Source organism: Henckelia pumila, unplaced genomic scaffold (genome assembly GCF_033568475.1).
Source record: "Henckelia pumila isolate YLH828 unplaced genomic scaffold, ASM3356847v2 CTG_477:::fragment_3, whole genome shotgun sequence".
NCBI lineage: Eukaryota > Viridiplantae > Streptophyta > Magnoliopsida > Lamiales > Gesneriaceae > Henckelia > Henckelia pumila.
The window spans coordinates 579,224-595,513 of NW_027331842.1; the positions used below are offsets into that span (position 1 = coordinate 579,224).

The 16,290-nt window shown below is 31.1% G+C and overlaps 2 protein-coding genes across 5 annotated transcripts; both read right to left on the minus strand.

Moving 5' to 3' along the window:
• Positions 1–55: 55 nt before the first annotated feature.
• Positions 56–2,684, minus strand: LOC140872857 (enhancer of rudimentary homolog). Of its 2 annotated transcripts, XM_073275769.1 has the most exons (4): positions 2,612–2,684; positions 1,389–1,482; positions 663–783; positions 56–359 (listed from the first exon to the last, which is right to left on the minus strand). In XM_073275769.1, the coding sequence occupies exons 1-4, from the start codon at positions 2,612–2,614 to the stop codon at positions 269–271; spliced, it is 309 nt and encodes a 102-aa protein (XP_073131870.1). In that variant the 5' UTR covers positions 2,615–2,684; the 3' UTR covers positions 56–268. The 2 variants fall into 2 exon arrangements, with proteins under 2 accessions (XP_073131870.1, XP_073131869.1); XM_073275768.1 differs by lacking the exon at positions 2,612–2,684 and having other exon boundaries at positions 1,389–1,488.
• A 1,960-nt stretch (positions 2,685–4,644) lies between these two features.
• LOC140872830 (probable phospholipid hydroperoxide glutathione peroxidase) lies at positions 4,645–10,482 on the minus strand. Of its 3 annotated transcripts, none has more exons than XM_073275726.1 (6): positions 10,121–10,482; positions 6,089–6,165; positions 5,878–5,939; positions 5,602–5,720; positions 5,354–5,521; positions 4,645–4,871 (listed from the first exon to the last, which is right to left on the minus strand). In XM_073275726.1, exons 1-6 carry the CDS (start codon positions 10,382–10,384, stop codon positions 4,842–4,844), a joined length of 720 nt encoding a protein of 239 aa, XP_073131827.1. In that variant the 5' UTR covers positions 10,385–10,482; the 3' UTR covers positions 4,645–4,841. The 3 variants fall into 3 exon arrangements, with proteins under 3 accessions (XP_073131827.1, XP_073131826.1, XP_073131825.1); XM_073275725.1 differs by lacking the exon at positions 10,121–10,482 and adding an exon at positions 6,738–7,064 and having other exon boundaries at positions 4,650–4,871; XM_073275724.1 differs by lacking the exons at positions 4,645–4,871; positions 5,354–5,521; positions 5,602–5,720; positions 5,878–5,939; positions 6,089–6,165 and adding exons at positions 8,012–8,278; positions 8,809–8,976; positions 9,057–9,175; positions 9,328–9,389; positions 9,538–9,614 and having other exon boundaries at positions 10,121–10,480.
• Between the last annotated feature and the right edge of the window lie 5,808 nt (positions 10,483–16,290).

The following is a 16,290-nucleotide window of genomic DNA, read 5'->3' on the forward strand; positions in this document are numbered from 1 at the left end:
GAGATAATGGCACAATGTATAGCTTAAACAAACTGGCTAAACATTCACACCATACTTGGGAGCAGAAAATTCGAAACAAGAAGTTTGAAAGCACTTGTAAAGTAATACATTACAGATCATACCAACAGCAAGTTTTATGACGATGGCACAAAGTTTGGTGTATCAATTGCAGGATTAGGATTTTGACACTAGAATCCGACTGATCAACTCGGCGGATTAAGCTTTTAACTACAATAACCAGTAACAAATTATCTGCACAACATAGATTTCATTGAGCCAGCTTCTTTAAGTGCTGTAATGTCCTCTGCTTTATCCACTGTCGATCATAAGGTAGGTAAGCCTGAACTGAGTGATCATAGCTGCAAAAGAATAACGGGGAAGTTATTAGCTGGCCACAGCAACAGCCTCCAAAAGCATGTGTTAGCCGACATTTTGTAGGGTAAGGAAGGACTGCATCAGACAGAACTTAGATTTGAAGCCATCAGATGGCAGGCTGATAATTACATTCAACAGAACAATTTGGTTTGCAATATGCAAATCTGCATTCAAGAAATTAACCATACTTGTCCATCTGGCCAGAGTGCGCGCTGGTTTTCTGTGTGTGTGTGTGTGTGTGTGTGTGTGTGAGAGAGAGAGAGAGAGAGAGAGAGAGAGAGATTTACACTAATGCACTCAGATCAGCAAGTCCATCGATAAAATTGTAAAGATCTGAAATGTCATAAGTTATGTTTCTTATGGCTGGATACAGTTCCTTGAGTTTTCTCTCATATAGTCCACAGATCCCTGCAGAAAAGTTAGAATTATATGAGACCAAAACACTTTACAATGGTACTGTAAACTGCTCCAGAGACCCAGTAGGGCCCATACACTGCACCCGTTCTCATCGATGACGAAATGAAAACCAAATTTTGGGGATTAGCAATGCTACATGTACAACCAAATTTGTACATCAATTTGTACAACACAAAAAAATCAATACAAAAATTTCATTTATCAAAATTTCATGATAAATTGAATGTCAAATATCGCGATATAATAGCAAAATCTCACGATATAATTGTTGTAAATATCGTTGTACACAATATATGTTGTACCTCTAGCATTATTCTTTTGGGGATAGGATAGACATGGAAGATTTATAAAGACAAAACATCATTATTCGTTAAAACAAAACAAGTGATTGGAGAGTGATAAAGTAACAAAAATATATATTGATTCAACACAAAAATGGACAATTACTATTCTTCTCTACAACTTTCAACCCCTATTATACTACTTATCCAACATGGCAACATGTGATATCTCATAATTAATCTTTTCATGGGCCAACAATACTCTAAATAAGTGTACCGATAGAATCTTATTCAATAACATAATTTGAAAAATACCATCCATTGCTTGACTGATGGAGTCATAATCCATGAAAGTCCGAGTTGCTCTATGCTGAGATGTTTGCATGAGAATAATAGTATGCCTGTTCGACTGCATACGAGATCCCAAAGAAGTTAAGTGAAGAGATTAAAAATCATCTAGAAGCAAAACAGAAGTCTCATCAGAAATTAGAAATCTGCACGATATCAATAATTTTTTGCAGGTGGAACCATCAAAGAACTGAGCTACCACTAATTCATGAACCATTTGAAAGCCACTAACAGCAATTAAATAGGGCACGGAAAATGCTACGAACCTTGGCTAGAATGCAGCTAAAAAAGATAGAAAATAATTTCCATAATTAAGGAGTTTCAACAAAAAGAATAATGAGTCAAAACGAGATAATTCCTAGGCTCCAGTGTGCTTCCTCAGGTTAATTGTCCACACGATGACCTCAATCACAAACTAATAGGATTACTGAAACTTATGAAATGTAAAACAAGAGAAACAAAAAATTTATTTTAAGGTGGACACGGAGTATTAAAGTTCAGTGGAGATTAAGAGTTTTATGCTAGGGCTGGCAGAACAAGATCATGGATTTAACACAGTAACCACTATCACAAAAAATGTTCTTTCATCACCAGTGGTCATGGTCATCGAGCCATTCATTCGATATTATAAACAAGCCCGCATTTCCAGTATCAAGTTTAACACTCACCAGAAACTGATCATTCAAAGGATTAAGTATCTACGGTTAACAAGACTCACAAAATAAATAAAAATTAGTGGCACTTTCTTGTGCTCTTCTAACAACAATTGCACATACAAAAACAGTAAGAGAAAGCTCAACAAAGATTCTTATGCCCACTATATTAGCAGTTATACAAGTAATAAATGAATAAAATAAAAGATTTGCTAAGATATTGAATTTAACGATTCAACCAGTATCTACGCATAATAGGCTATTCAAACATTAAAAACAGACTAATCAAACAAAATTTCACAGATATATGTACACAGGCAAACGGCGACGAGCACAAAACTTTAACTTGATGAATCGATAAACTAAAATATCAACATTAACTAAACTAATTAGCTGCATAAAAACCATTAAATATATACACAACAAATTCCCAATTCTCGTATAAACCTGAACCCAAAGAAGAGGGAAAAATTAGGTTATCAAAACAATTCCACGGAGGCGGAGAAAAGATGAAGAAATAGAGATCGAGAGCTTTACCATTTTGGTGGAACAATTCAGAGGCGACTCAAACGAAAGATTATTTTCCTCAGCTGCAGTGTTTGCGTGCAGCTAGTAATAATTGGGATTTTAAGGGCCTGGTGGGTCCCATATCACGGCCCATCTTCATATCCGACCCAATCACCCAATTACCGACCCATTAAGAGTAATAATTTTTAATCTCGTATGGTTTCTAAATCTTCATTAGTGTCAACAGTTTGAGTTTTTGACAGTTTATCAACATTTTTTTTAAAAAAAATGAATAGTTACCATAAGATTTTTCAAATGCTATTTATTTGACAATATGATTCGTATATTATTGTGTTACTTAGAGAATTTATCTAAATATAACACTATGCGTAAGTTTCTATTGTTAATTTTAATTATATATTCAGCGTACATTTCCACCCGTTAACTTTAAAAATGATATATATCTTCCTAAAGTTTTTTAGATACCTTACCATCACCACTTTTTGTGAATTAAAATTAAAAAAATATGAATTTTAAAAAAAATAAAGAAAAAATACGAAATAATATAAAAATAAAATTGAACCAAAATGAAAATTTTTATTTTGGTTTTGAATGTTAAAACTAAAAACATTATATTTTACGTGATGTATTTTAAAACTAATCGATAAATCCATTTTTTGGTTTGGTTAATTATAAAAATTAAAATTAAAATCAAATTATAAATTTATTTTGATTTGGTTAATTTTATCGATTTTAGTTTTAAAATACATAGCATAAAATATAATATTTTGGTTGGTTAATTTAAATATATATATATATATATATATATATAATATTTAGTGTTTTAACATTCAAAACCAAAATAAAAATTTTCATTTTGGTTCAATTTTATTTTTATATTATTTTTGTATTTTTTTCCCCTAATTTATTTTACAAAATTCATACTTTTTAATTTTAATGCACAAAAAGTGATAATTGTAAGCAGTGTTCTAAAAAGCGGCTTCTATGCGCTAGACGGTTGCACAACGCTCCGATTTTTAGATAGTTGAAGCTTTTGGGAGTTATTTTATTAATTGGTTGTCTAGGCCGCTTAGATTAACATATAATATTTTATATTTTTTAATTTTAATTTTTTTAAAAAAATTATATGACATATTTGTCTATCAATTTGTATCGGATGAAAATGAAAAATATTTCATGTATTTCAAGTTGAATTCGATAATGAGAAATTATTGAAGGAATATTAAGATGAACAAGAATAATTATATATTTAGACTTGATAAAACACAATTTAGACAAGTGAATTAGATAAAGAAGAATTATAGAAAAAATATTAAGATAGATCATACTAAAATAATTATATATTTAGGCTAAAAAAATCGTCTATACCCCACCTAAGCGTTTAGGCGCTAGGCGTGGGTGACGGTCCACCTATCGCCTATCGTTTTTTAAAACATTGATTGTAAGGTACGTACCAAAAAAACTTTGAGAAGTATATGTTATTTTAAAGTTATTGATTGTAAGATACGTACTAAAAAAACTCTGGGAAATATATGTTATTTTAAAGTTAATGGGGGTAAACATAAACTTGATATAAACCTAAGGGATGTATATATAATTTTCAAAGTTAATTGGGTTTTTTGTAATTTTGATAAACCTCAAGGGAAATTATATATAATTAACCCTAAATAAAATATAAATCACTATTGCATTGTATATACACACAGATTGTTTGTTATTATTATTATTATTATTATTATTATTATTTTGAAAAAGATATGTGACTATTTTGATATAAAATTTAATATAATATTTAATTATCATTTAGATAACCATTATAAAACTATATTAAATATATTTGTAATTGATGAAATAATACATATGAATTTCAAACTTTTAAAAATAAATAATAATAAGTTAAACTAGAAAAATTTATTAGACCGGGTTATTTTTGTGAAAATTATCTGAGTGTCACAAAATCAGACCACTAACCTCATCCTTTATATATAGTATATATTAAAATAAAATTAGTCAAAATTTTGTTTGTTTCAACAGTAGTTTATCAGATAAAACCAATTATGAGTCAATTCTAAGTATTATGAGTTATCCAATTTCTGATCAACAGAAGGAAGAAAAACTAACGACAGAGTTTAGATCTATTACATGTTATTTATCAGTACTGCTTACATAATCTTCCTCTTCTCGAGTTGTTCTTCTTATCCCTGTTTATTAGGACTGGATAATATACATCTGGAGGTACTCATGCCGCCAGTGCCTTCTGTATATCCTTCTGTAACAAATGGTCAATATGAACAAAATTTAGCAAATGCGACACCGTCGTTAGAAAGCTCCAAACAAAATAACTCGATGACCAAAAAATTACAAGAGCAGAACTAGCAAGTTGATTGGAAATGAGATTTAATGGCTTCTAGTGGGAGGTTTATGTTCCAGAAAAGTAATACATGAGATTTGATATACATATATATATATATTTTGCTGGTGTTAGATTAATGGGGATGACACTTGCTGCGTGCAAGGTCTTAACACAACATATACCTTTCACATGAAGTCACAATTTCATCTTCTTCTTTTTTTTTTTTTCAAGAAAATGGTAAATCAGCTTCATATTTCTTGATTATTCAGTATTCTCTATCTCTGTTGATTGATTATCAAATTTAGCTTGCAACACTGTTACTAAGCAATTGAGGCGTAATTCCCGACCGAAAATCTGTCACTTGTTCTATTGCAGAGCCGAAGCAAGAATTCTTTTACCTCTATTTGAAAAGGAGAAGTCGTTGACGCGTATCGTTGGATTACCGCACCATTTTTGTCCACCAAAAATTTCTCGAAGTTCCATTTAATCAAATCACCAAACAATCCCCCAGCATTTTTCTTCAGGAATTCATATACCGGAGCTGTATTTGGTCCATTCACGTCAACCTGTTCTAAATGAAAATAAGCTACTGGCCAATAGTTTTGAATTCAAAAGGTGCGAGAGCCAAAAACTTAATGCTAAGAACCTTATCAAAGATGGGAAACTCTGCTTTATATTTTGTGCTAGCAAATTCCTTAATTTCGGCGTTTGATCCCGGTTCTTGGCCCCCGAACTGATTACAAGGGAAGGCTAGTACTTCAAATCCTGCATTTTACAAATTTTTTTTCTGTCATCTTATTCAATCATTAAAGTCATCACCAAACTAGTTGTGCCATCAAGGATTGTACAAATACAACGGCCAACACCAATTGAAGAAACCTTCAACAAATGGCTTATTAGGTAGAGTTGAGCCCAACCTAACCTTGAGTTTTGTATTTTTCGTAAATATCGGACAGCTCCGGGTAGTTTGACGATCCCAAACCGCTGAATCCAAATACATTAACAAAATTAGTTCAGGATGAACCTGTGCAATCAAAAATCTTGATCCAAGAAACAATGCTATAGAAAATTCAATCAGAATTAGTGACATAAAAAAATATGGAACTCTATAGAGTATATGGTGGATGACATACCATTTTGAAGCAACATTCACTACTAGAAGCACCTTCCCTTTGAATTGACTAAGGGCAACATCCTTCCCATCAATATCCTGTTCTCAGCAAGAGAAACAAGATAGGTATGTTAAGTCATATTCCAAGTACCTGAACTTAAGTATCAATCACTCAGAATTCAAGATGAAGATAACAAGATAGGTATGTTAAGTCATATAAATACTGTACTGCACAAATATAATATGAACAGGCACCGTCTCAAAAGGATAATGAAGGGGCGAAGAAATGCATTGTTACCAACATGAAGAAGTTAACAAATTAAACCAGAAATTGGGTGTGAATAACAACGATAGTTAACCTTCTCTTTCGGTTTCAAAAAGCCACTTTAGAAAGGAAGTTGGGAAACATACAGAACAATCAAGGTCTAGCGTCCGTCTAATAACATTATTCAAACACTAAATCGAAACCAATAACAGGGAAAACATACGCCCCATAGACTTACATTCCTTACTCCATTTCATTCTAATTCTCAAGTTTAAGCTCCTTGTAAATTTACAATAAAAGCTACCAATCAACAATAAAATATACATTTCAAAGAAAACCACAGGGAAAAAAACATAAAAAAAACCAGAGCATGCGGGTGGTGTGAATAAGCAGAAAAAAGAGTTACCTTGACGGTGAAGTCATGTATAGTCTTCTCCGTGGCGGCTCTGGCAAAAACAGTGGCAAAAGATCGAGACTTTAAGGGAATCCCAGATACATTTGAGGATAAAGTTGAGAACCCATTTCGCAAGAAAGCAGATTTTGATGAAGCAAGGGTTGTTTCATGGGAAGAATCGACAAACGCCATGGAAGAAGATTTTGATCTGGACTGTAGCCTGGCCGGACCTAAACTACGCACAGGCAGAACAGAAGAGACGGTCATGGAAGCCATTGTTTAGGTGCTAAGTGTCGCGCTCAGAGTATTGTAGTTTGCACGAGGTATCTGTGGAAGAATGGAGAAAGGGCTGCTCTTAAATTTATAGAATCGTGTATCCACTGCAGAGAGGTGGGGGACAAAAATAAATAAATTTACGTGTCATTTTTTTAAAATATACGCATTTAATATTTTTTATCCTCTCATATTTCAATCATTTGTATTAATCACAAATTCAAACATTTTATATCCTAATAATAATTTATCATAATTTCCTCTTACAATTGTTTTCATATATAATATCTATACTATTTTTATTGTACATCATATATATATATATACACACATATATAAACAGATAAATTACGTGTTTATAGAATTGTATGGGTTGGATATTGATGCCGGTTATAATCAAGGTCGCTTAGACGGAGACCATGCGGTTTTTTTTAAATCTAAATAATAAATAATTTGAAATATTCATGACTTTTAATATAATAAAATATTTTTTTTATATCTTATGTTTTTTAATTTTTATATGAAACTCTTATAAAATTTTAATAATAATAATAACAACAACAACATAAATATTAATAGATATCAAGTCTTCATAAGTAATATGAGATTTAATTTTTTGATTGATTTTTTTTATGCGCTTCTTCTTTTCTTTTAAGTTTGTTTCCCGCATCGCGTCTCTCAATTTTAGTTTTTATTTTTAATTTTTTAAATAAAAAATAATAACCGTCTAGGCAAATTTCTACTCGCCTAGGCTATTAGAACACTGATTTTTTTGTTATTTTATGTTTTATTTCTATATAATAAAAAATAATTTATTGTATATTATAAAAAAATATAGTGATTTCTTAAAATATTTTTATTGTTTTTAAATAAAAATTTTAGTGATTAATTTATAAAGAATTTTTTTAGATAATAACTGGCTCTTCCAGTAAGATCATATTAATCTTGAAATTTATTCATTATATATATATTTCCAACACGATTCTCATCGCTAGCTTCGACAACAGCGACACAGTCCAGATTCTCATCTTCACCACTAACCTCATCCTTTATATATTAATAGTACATATATTCAAATAAAATGAGTCAAAATTTTGTTTGTTTCAAATGTAGTTTATCAGATAAAATCAATCATTAGATTTTAGTCTATTACATGTTATTTATCAGTGCTTGCATAATCTTCCTCTTCTCGAATTCTTCTTCTTATCCCTCTTTATTAGGACTGGATAATATACATCTGGAGTCACTCATGCCGCTGCCAGTGCCTTCTGTATATCCTTCTGTAACAAATGGTCAATATGAACAAAATTTAGCAAATGCGTCACCATCGGTAGAAAGCTCCGAACAAAAGAACTCGATGCTCAAAAAATTACAAGAGCAGAACTAGCAATTAAGTTGATTGGAAATGAGATTTAATGGCTTCTAGGTAGGAGGTTTATGTTCCAGAAGCAGAACTAGCAATTAAGTTGATTGGAAATGAGATTTAATGGCTTCTAGCCTTCTAGGTAGGAGGTTTATGTTCCAGAAAAGTAATACATGAGATTTTTTTTTTTCTTTCTTGTGTTAGATTAATGGAGATGGCACAACATCTAACTTTCACATGAAGTCACAATTTCATCTTCTTCTTTGTATTTTTTTTTAGAAAATGGTAAATCAGCTTCACATTTCTTGATTTATCCAGTATTCTCTATCTCTGTTGATTGATTATCAAATTTAGCTTGAAACTCCATAACTAAGCAATTGAGGCATAATTCCCGACCGACAATCTGTCACTTGTTCTATTGCAGAACCGAAGCAAGAATTCTTTTACCTCTATTTGATAAGGAGAAGTCGTTGGCGCGTATCGTTGGATAACCGCACCATTTTTGTCCACCAAAAATTTCTCGAAGTTCCATTTAATCAAATCACCAAATAATCCCCCAGCGTTTTTCTTCAGAAATTCAAACACTGGAGCTGTATTTGGTCCATTCACATCAACCTGTTCCAAATGAAAATAAGTTACTGGCCAATAGTATAGAATTCAAAAGGTGCGAGAGCCAAAAACCTAATGCTAAGAACCTTATCAAAGATGGGAAACTCTGCTTTGTATCTTGTGCAAGCAAACTGCTTAATTTCGGCGTTTGATCCCGGTTCTTGGCCCCCGAACTGATTACAAGGGAAGGCTAGTATTTCAAATCCTGCATTTTACAAAAAAATTGTCATCTTATTCAATTATTAAAGTCATCACCAAACTAGTTGTGCCATCAAGGATTGTACAAGCACAACGGCAAACACCAACTGAAGAAACTTTCAACAAATGGCTTATTAGGTAGAGTGAGCCCAACCTAACCTTGAGTTTTGTATTTTTCGTAGACATTGGACAGCTCCGGGTAGTTTGACGATGTCAAACCGCTGAATCCAAATTCATTAACAAAATTAGTTCAGGATGCACTTGTACAATCATAAATCTTGATCCAAGAAACAATGTTATAGAAGATTCAATCAGAATCAGGGACATAAAAAAAAAGGAACTCGATAGAGTGTATGGTGGATGACATGCCATTTTGAAGCAACATTCACTACTAAAAGCACCTTTCCTTTGAATTTACTGAGGGTAACATCATTCCCATCAATATCCTGTTCTCAGCAAGAAAAACAAGATAGGTATGTTAAGTCATAATCCAAGTACCTGAACTCAGCTATCAATCACTCAGAATTCAAGATGAAGATAACTGCATATAAATACTGTACTGCACAAATATAGTATGAACAGGAACCATCTCAAAAGGATAATGAAGGGGGGAAGAAATGCATTGTTACCAACATGAAGAAGTTAACAAATTAAACCAGAAATTGGGTGTAAATAACAACGATAGTTAAGCTTCTCTTTCGGTTTCATAAAGCCACTTTAGAAAGGAAGTTGGAAAAATAAAGAACAATCAAGGTCTAGCTTCCGTCTAATAACATTATTCAAACACTAAATCGAAACCAATAAGAGGGAAAACATACGCCCATAGACTTACATTCCTTTTTCCATTTCATTCTAACTTTCAAGTTTAAGCTCCTTGTAAATTTACAATAAAAGCTACCAATCAACAATAAAATATACATTTCAAAGAAAGCCACAGGAAAAAAAGAGTTACCTTGACGGTAAAGTCGTGTATGGTTTTCTCCGTGGCGGTTCTGGCAAAAACAGTGGCAAAAGATCGAGACTTTAAGGGAATCCCAGATACATTTGAGGATAAAGTCGAGAACCCATTTCGCAAGAAAGCAGATTTTGATGAAGAAAGGGTTGTTTCATGGGACGAATCGACAAACGCCATGGAAGAAAATTTTGATCTGGACTGTAGCTTGGCCGGACCTAAACTACTCACAGGCAGAAAAGAAGCGACGGTCATGGAAGCCATTGTTAGGTGCTAAGTGTCGCGCTCAGAGTATTGAATTTTGCACGCTCTATCTGTGGAAGAATGGAGAGAGGGCTCTTCATAAATTTAGAGTGGATAATCGAGTGCAAGCGTGTATACATTGAGGAGAGGTGGGGACAAAACTGGAATAATTGCATTCACACTCCATAAAAAGTTTAAAAACATAAAACTCCCTAAAAAATATTAATAGGATAATACATCCTTCAGTTTTTTAAAATATAGCACATTTCACCCCTATGTTATACAAACTCGGACACATTTATACCCTTTCATAGGGGTTTTTATGCTAATTTTTTTAAAACATAGGGTCTAACATGCTATTAATTTTACACAGGAGGTTTTATGCTTTTTAGACTTTTCACAGGGGGTGTGAATGCAATTAGCCCGGACAAAAATAGATAAATTTACGTGTCATTTTTTTAAAGAGTAAAATGTATTTAGATACACGAATTATTGGTAAAATGTCATATTGGTATATGAACTATTGAAAATGGCTTAATTGGTACATGATCCAAATAAAAGGTCAATTTTACCCTTAATATTAATTAATATTATATTAATTAGTTTTAAAATATCATATTTATTAAAAATTAATATATATATATATATATTATATATATATATATATATATTAATAAAACCACAAACTCAATAAATAAATCATATGCATTTAGGACTAAAAATACTCATTGATAAATTATTTATATTTTAAAATTTAAATAATTTATTAATGAAAAAAATATTTATTAATAAATTATTTATATTTTTAAAATATAAATAATATATAATAAAATGATATTTTTTCTATCAATGTAAATAATTATCCATTTTAAAAAATTTATATAAATTATATATTAATAAAACCACAAAGTCAATAAATAAATCATATGCATTTATGACTAAAATATATTTAATAACTATAAAATATAATTAAATAAAAATTTATTTATTAATATTTAATTCAAGTGCGAGTAAAAGTATAAATTTATAAATTATTAAATCAAGTGGAAAAATTTTGGGTTCTTACTTATTAGAACTACGCAAATCGAGACAATGAGTGAAAATTTTTTTTGAGATTTGTTTTTTAATGATCTAGTCTTTAATGTTGAAAATTTTTGTATCAAATATTGAAAAACTAAAATGGTGAATATGTTTGTTTCAATCATTTAAATACAAGATCAACAGACTCCGGTGATCTATATTTTTATCATAACAATATATTACAATATTTGTTGTATAATTTGACTTGACAATTGTTTATCATTATATATATATAAATATATATATATATTAAATTTTAATAAATATGATATTTTAAAATTAATCAATATAATATTAATTTAATTTAAGGGTAAAATTGACATTTTATTTGGATCATGTACCAATTAAGCCATTTTCAATAGTTCGTGTACCAATATGACATTTTATCAATAGTTCGTGTACCAAAATACATTTTACTCTTTTTTTAAAATATACGCATTTAATATTTTTTATCCACCTCATATTTCAATGAAAATATAATTTTCATTTATATTAATTATTAATCACAAATTCAAACATTTTATATCCTAATTTATCATAATTTCCTTTATAAATTATAATTTTTTTCATATATAATATCTATACTAATTTTATTGTACATCACCACCGCTATTTTTTAGTTCTTTTTACTTTCTAACAACTATAGTTAATTAATTTATAAAAGAACCATTTCTTGAGATATATATATATATATATATATATATATATATTGCAAAAAGATAATTTATCTGTTTATATATGTATTTTCTTATATTTTATTTTAATAACATTATATGTGTGGCAAACCAATGGTTTCAACTGAGTGTTTAGAAAAATATCCCAATGCACAATATTTGTGTATCAATTAATATTTCAAATATTGATGAAAACTGCAAATAACACAAAATAAGAAATTAATTAATATATCTAGTACGTGTAGCTAGGCAGTAACATTTGGTTGTGATTTGTTCCAAACCTAGGAAATTATATGAGTTTTATTAACTGTTTAACTTATACAATATTATAGCTTCAAAAAAAAATCTTATACAAATTTATTTGTTTTGCCAACAACCACACAAATTATATCATGCATCCATTATCCATATTGTATTAAATTTACCATGTCAAGGATAACAAAGTCTACAGGATAAGATATTAAATTTACCATGTCAAGGATAACAAAGTCTCCAGGATAAATTAAATTATCAATCTTAACTAAGATGTTCGACCAATGCCAAAATAGCTGAATACAACGTTGACTGATGTCATACGAATTTATAAATGAACAAAGGATGTGCAAAGAAATTTTGGATATTCAAAAGTATATGTTACAATAGATACAAGCACAATTGAAGAATAATGAAATAATGATCGGAATAATAGTTCACAAAATTGAAAGACTCATAGTAACCGACTCACTATTATCCAAAATCATATTTGTCCAAATAATAGAAGAAAAACTCAAACTATCCATAATAATATAAAACCAAGTTCGTATCCTAAGTCTTCACACGAGTTTCGATCCATAAACTTAACTGAAAAAACATACGTCTATCAATTTCTAAGGAAACTATGCACCTAGTCGTAATTGATTAAAATCCAATATAAGAAAATAACTTATAATAGTACAAACAATTAATATCTCCTAATACTCAAGTTTAACATTTTCGGCAAACTCTTGCTATCTCATCAAAATTTATAACACCATTTAATAACTCAAACAACATCCACGTATTGTCTAAAACTGGAATGAATATTGGTACCAACTCCGTCTAACTTGAAACTGCATGCAATAAAAATAAATAGTCAAATGGTACACTTTAAACTCCTAAAAGAATTTTTTTTAAAACAACATAAACACTGAGCTACACATTTAAATAAATTAAACACCTAATTTTGAAAATATCTTTAAAAGAATGTGAAATCAAAACATTTAAAGTAATAACTCAAATGAGCTTAACATATAAAATTTCTTAAAACTTACAGGCTTTGAGGCGAGATCCCCTAGGTTTCAGCAACCGGTAGTAGACAGTTTATTGGTTGTGATTTGTTCCAAACCTAGGAAATTATATGAGTTTTATTAATTGTTTAACTTATACAATATTAGAGCTTCAAAAAAAAATCTTATACAAATTTATTTGTTTTGCCAAAAACCACACAAATTATATCATGCATCCATTATCCATATTGTATTAAATTTATGCATGCCATTTGATAATGTGCTGTATGATCTAGGATCGAGTATAAATTTAATGCCATATTCTATTGCTCGAAAACTAGGAATAAAAAATATTGAACCTGCTGTTATATCTCTCAAATTTGCTGATGGGTCTATTAAATATCCGAGAGAGATTGTAGAGAATGTCCTAGTCAAGATTGATAATTTAATTTATCCTGTAGACTTTGTTATCCTTGACATAGTAGAGGATTTAGAGGTTCCCCTGATTTTAGGACGTCCTTTTCTTGCTGCTAGTAGGGCGTTGATTGATGTTGAGAGAGGAGAGTTGGTGTTGAGACTGAACGATGAACATATAGTTTTTACTATGTCTAATTCGGCTACTGAGAGCCCAATTTTGAAAGCTTGTTCTGCTATTCGTTTGATTGATATGCTTGATGTTGTTGGTGATGCATGTCAGCAAGTGCAGTTGTCTGCAGAAATTGGTCCAATGCATAAAATTTTTAATGATGTAGTATGCAAGTGCAGGACTGATTCGAATTTTTCACAGACGGTGGATAAACCACCTTGAATTTCGCCACTCAAGAGAGGAGTATAGTCGGGCTATAGACTATAAATTTAGCACTGACTGGGAGGCAACCCAGTGTTTTTGTTTTTATTTTTATTTGATTTTTGTTTTCTTTCCCATGCCAGTTTGTCATGCCTGCTGATATATATAGAATGCTGATACCGTCCCAAAGGAGTCTGTCAAGAAGGAAGAGAATGAATCGAAAACCAGGGGAGTGTTATTTTTGTTTTCTTTGTGTTTTTGTTTTTCATTGCATTGTGTGTTTGTTTGCATTCTGTTCATTGTTCTGGAGCATTGAGGGCAATGCTTTGGGATAAGTATGGGGGGTAGACTAGTTTTGCATTTGTGTGTTTGTTTTTCATCTGTCATGTTTCATGTTTGTTTTCATATTGTTTATTTTTGTTTGTTTGTGTTGTCTTGCATGAATGAGATGAGTCATAATAGCCAATGATGATGAAGTTTATTTGAAAAAATGGATTTTTTAAAAAAATTTGCTCTTGACTTGACATGAGAAACTGTAGGTTGAACCGTGAATATTTTTAAGCACTAATGTTAGACCAGTGAATTGTAGCGAAAGATTTGATGAAGTTTCTGTCTGTTTGACCATTACACGACAATAGGTGGTTTGTGGATCTTGATTGTGTTCTATGAATTTTGATGAGGCTCTAAATTACACTTATGATCTTGGGCGCACCTAGAAATAAAAAATTTTCAATTCCATCCGGGCCTTGAAAGGATTAAAATCTTATAAAAGACTAAATTTAAGGCTAAGTATGCAGATTAAATGGGATTGATGCTCCATCCGGGCTATAGACGAGGGGATTAGAAAGAAAAAATAGAATGATTTTTCATATCCTATCCAGTTATAGCTAAGTCAGCGGGTAATTATTGGGGCTAAAGCAATACCGGGTGCAAAAATCCGGAGATGTGTAATTCATTATCTCAAGGGAGGTGGGTTTAGTCTAGAGGTCATTGGAAAGAATGAGCACTAGATTGTGATACTTGCACTGATTTGTCATAGGTCTCTAAACAGATTTGAGACGAATTCGATCTAAGTTGCATGAAACTGGAATGACATTTCACACACACACGTTCACGTTAAACCGAAGGTGTATTATGAAAATTTGAGAGCATGTCTGTGATTTTTTGTTGGTGATTGAACTTCTCAGAGGCTGTGCACATTAATGACTTGTCCTTACTTATGTTGTGTTTGCATTTTGTTTTTGGTATGTCTTGCTCGAGGGCGAGCAAGGTTTAAGTATGAGGGTGTTGATAAGTGCATTTTATATGCATTAGTTTGTGATATTTTTATATATATTTTTGTGTGCATTCATATTGTTTTTATGTGTTTTTATATGTTTTAGTACATGTGTGTATTTCACTACTCCGATTAATTTTGTAGGAAAATGGATTTTTGAAGAGTGAATTACGGAGCAGCCTTAATCAAAAAATCATATTTAATTTTAGAGAGAACCAAATTCGATCTTCACCGTTCAGAATGAATTTCATGATGTTTAAAGCTGCTGTCCAAATTTCAGCTCGATCCGACGGCTAGAAATCAATATATGAAATTTTCAAAATCATCGCGCGGTGCAAAAAAATTTGCTCGCTCGAGCGAGAGTCTATGCTCGCTCGAGCGAGCGAGACGTCCAAAAAAGCATCCGAGATATAATGTTGCTCGCTCGAGCGAGAGGCTATGCTCGCTCGAGCGAGATATGCGTGCAGAGTTTTTTAAAAAGGAAATTCTTGCTCGGGAAAGATACTAACTTTTGAAGACCCTTGGGCATATAAATACCAATCTAATCATCAGAATAAGGGTTCCAGTTCCAGATTTTCAGAGACGGCGGCTACTACAATTTGGGAGAGAAGATTTCTCGTTTCTTCTTCTTTTCTTATTTTTATTTTCAATTCATGATCAAAAACTTTGTTTGAATTATGAAATTGATTTTTGAGTAGTTTTCTCTTTCGATCAAGGCCACGTGATTGGGCCAGACAATTTATGTATAAAACTCGTTTGTTTATTTGAGATTTTTAGACTTGATTTGATTTTATTGATTATCGAATTTATATTTGTCTTACAAATTTCTTGGCCAGTTATTTGTTTGCTTGTTAATCGATTCCAAG